Source organism: Rhopalosiphum padi, chromosome 4, assembly GCF_020882245.1.
Source record: "Rhopalosiphum padi isolate XX-2018 chromosome 4, ASM2088224v1, whole genome shotgun sequence".
NCBI lineage: Eukaryota > Metazoa > Arthropoda > Insecta > Hemiptera > Aphididae > Rhopalosiphum > Rhopalosiphum padi.
The window spans coordinates 28,727,093-28,730,083 of NC_083600.1; the positions used below are offsets into that span (position 1 = coordinate 28,727,093).

General features: G+C 26.9%; 1 protein-coding gene across 1 annotated transcript; it reads right to left on the bottom strand.

The window, feature by feature from the left end:
• Positions 1-2,759, bottom strand: LOC132930074 (heat shock 70 kDa protein 14-like). The gene is made up of 10 exons (XM_060995739.1): positions 2,534-2,759; positions 1,947-2,030; positions 1,646-1,883; positions 1,331-1,532; positions 1,106-1,267; positions 792-1,050; positions 501-722; positions 281-412; positions 168-223; positions 1-105 (listed from the first exon to the last, which is right to left on the bottom strand). Exons 1-10 carry the CDS (start codon positions 2,597-2,599, stop codon positions 33-35), a joined length of 1,494 nt encoding a protein of 497 aa, XP_060851722.1. The 5' UTR covers positions 2,600-2,759; the 3' UTR covers positions 1-32.
• Positions 2,760-2,991: the final 232 nt, after the last annotated feature.

A 2,991-nucleotide genomic window follows, 5' to 3' on the forward strand; every position in this document is an offset into this window, starting at 1 on the left:
TAGAATGCAATTTTTGTATATTGTAAATCAAGTTATACAGCTACAAATATAGCAGATGATTTTAGTTCAGTGTCCACATGTTTAGCTTCAACTTGTAATTGATCTCTGCAGATAACATAAAAAAAAATTAATGCAATTGATTATACATATTGTTAAGTAGTACTTACACACTGGCAGTTAATGTAAAAGTAATTTCTCCTTCTGTTTTAAGATTTATATGTGCCTAAACAAAAATTAATAAAATAATAAAATACATTTGAATCATTTTAAATAAACTTACTTCAGATTTACTACTCTTGTTATTTCCTGATGTAGCTATAAGAGTAATATTATCAACATTAGCACTAGTTGTTATACTTTTTGTACTAGGTAATATTTCATTGTGATCAAAACTTAATGTTTCTCCACAACACTAAAAATAAAAAAAAAAAACCATTAAATAAATCATATGATTATTATAATTTTATCAGAAGATTATAAAAAAAAAAAAAAATACTAACATCAATTTCTATTAATTCATTTAATGTGTGAACTTCTGTTGTAGGTTCTGGTAAATCATCATGTGTATTCCAATATTTTGCTAAGAAACTAGCTTGCACAGCTGCTCCATAAGCCAATACTTCGTCGGGACTAATACCATTTGGTATATCTGCATGTGGGAATAAATTTCCAATGTAATGTTTCAACTTCGGTATTTTGAGTGGACCGCCACAAAGTAAAACCTAAATTAATCAAATATAAAAGTATGATATTCACAAACTTTAAATTGTGATCAATAATTATATAAATACTTTTTTAATATCTGAACTCTTAAGATTAGCTTTCTTTAAAACAACTTCAATAGGCAGAGCAAAATCAGTCAACAAATGAGCAATTAATGATTCAAATCTTGCTTGTGAAACCATGGCAGCAAAATCAACTCCGTCAGTCAATGATTCAATAAATATATTTGCCGTTTTTAATGTAGACAATAAATGAACTGCATCTTCAGTAGCTCTTTGTAACTTTGCTGAAGCTCTTGCATTTTCTGAAGGATTTGATCGATGTTTCCTTTAACAATTAAAAATATAGAAACTGTAGCTACTTTGTTAAGTTAGAAAAATACCTTTTTACTTCTTCAATTAAATGAGCTTTCAGTGTTTCTATTAATTTATACCCTCCAATAGCCTTAGTATGTTCAGATGCTACAATTGACACTAAACCAGAATTCACATATAAAACTGTAGCATCACAACTAATACCTCCAAGCCTATATACTAAAATATACCTGTAATTACACAGTAAAAATAAAATTTAAAAACACATTTAATACTAATATATTATTACATACGTATCATTTAAAGGTTCTGTAACATTAATTCCATAAGTAAAAGGAGTTACACTTGGAGCATTAACAACTTGAAGCACATTCCATCCAGCTTGAATTGCTGCGTTTCTAACAGATTCTCTGCTAGGATCATCAAAAAATTCTGGTACAGTTACAACACAAGAACATTTTGTATCTTCACTGTGAGTGGCTCTTTTGGCAATACCTAATTACAGTAAAAAAAAATCTATTTGAAATAATAAAATTATAGAATAAAGGCAAATATTTTAATAATAATGAAAAAATAAAATAAAGAAAATATATTTTAAATGTAGCTACCGTATAATGTTTTATATATATTTGATTCAATGAACTGAGGAGAATAAATTTTTTTTTTAGTTTCCAAGGGTAGTTCATATGCAAGATGACCTCCGTCCTCAATAGTTTTGACTTTATTATTTTCTATAAATGAACGTTTTTCATTTTCATCTAATGAAAGGTTCATTAAACGATTATTAAAAGTTATTGTATTTGCTTGTTTTGATATAAAACCAGTTTTTGCAGCATTTCCAACAACCTACAAAAAAATTTGTAACAAATTTATAAATTAATTAATAATTTACAAATAAATTAGACTTACAGTTTCTTCATCAGTTATAGATACAATTGCAGGTGTTATTCTGTCTCCAGCTTCATTTGCAAGAACGTCCACTTTACCTTCTTCCTGTAAAATTATTACAGAAATATTTTGAATACTAAGGACAAGCAATACTGTATAATTCATTTATTGAAGAACACTCATAATTTCAAAAAATTTTATTATTTTTTGAAAATTATAATTTATACTTTTATGAAAGTTGACACATTACTAATTTTATATTCTAAAGAATATTTTTAAGGGTTTCAATATTTAAAAACAATATACTCCAAGAAATATTGGTTCAGACTACGCATCCAAAATTCAATAAAAAAAAAAAAAAATTAAAACAGAAAATTAGAAATATATATTGTCATACAAAACAGTCAAAATATAAAATAAATCTAGTCAAAAATTCAATTTTTGTCAAACATTTAGTGTTGTGTTTTTTGATAAAATATTCATTCTGTATGGATTACCCTTGATAGTAATTTCAATAACGTCATAAAAGAACTCTGCTTTTAATAAATAATGTAATGAAACAACTAGCCTGAGTGTAAATTTTAAAATAGCATTTAGATCATATTTACTTTGGATATGGCTATTGATGCAGTTGAGTTTCCAACATGTATCCCAAATACAATTGAACGTGACATTCCTAATTAAGTAGTCCAAATTCCAACAAATACAATAACAAATTATTCTATAGTAGTAAAAATTACTTTTTAATCAGAATTTCAAATAAAAATAAAAAAAATTGTTAATACAAAATATTGAAATCTGAATGTTTTACAAATCACATTATACTATTTTCAATTTTTCAAACAAACTCGACATAACCTATAACTGATAACCGCAGTACCACCATAAAAGATATTAGGTACCTACTGCAGCAAGCTATCGTGGACGGTGAACGGTCACATAGATCCCTCGACAGCTAGATCCCGATGACTAACTGACGCAAGAGGATCCAATTGACGCGAGATTAAAATGACGCATGAGGATCTAATTGACGGGGGATTAAAAAAATCATAAGGATTTTACAAAT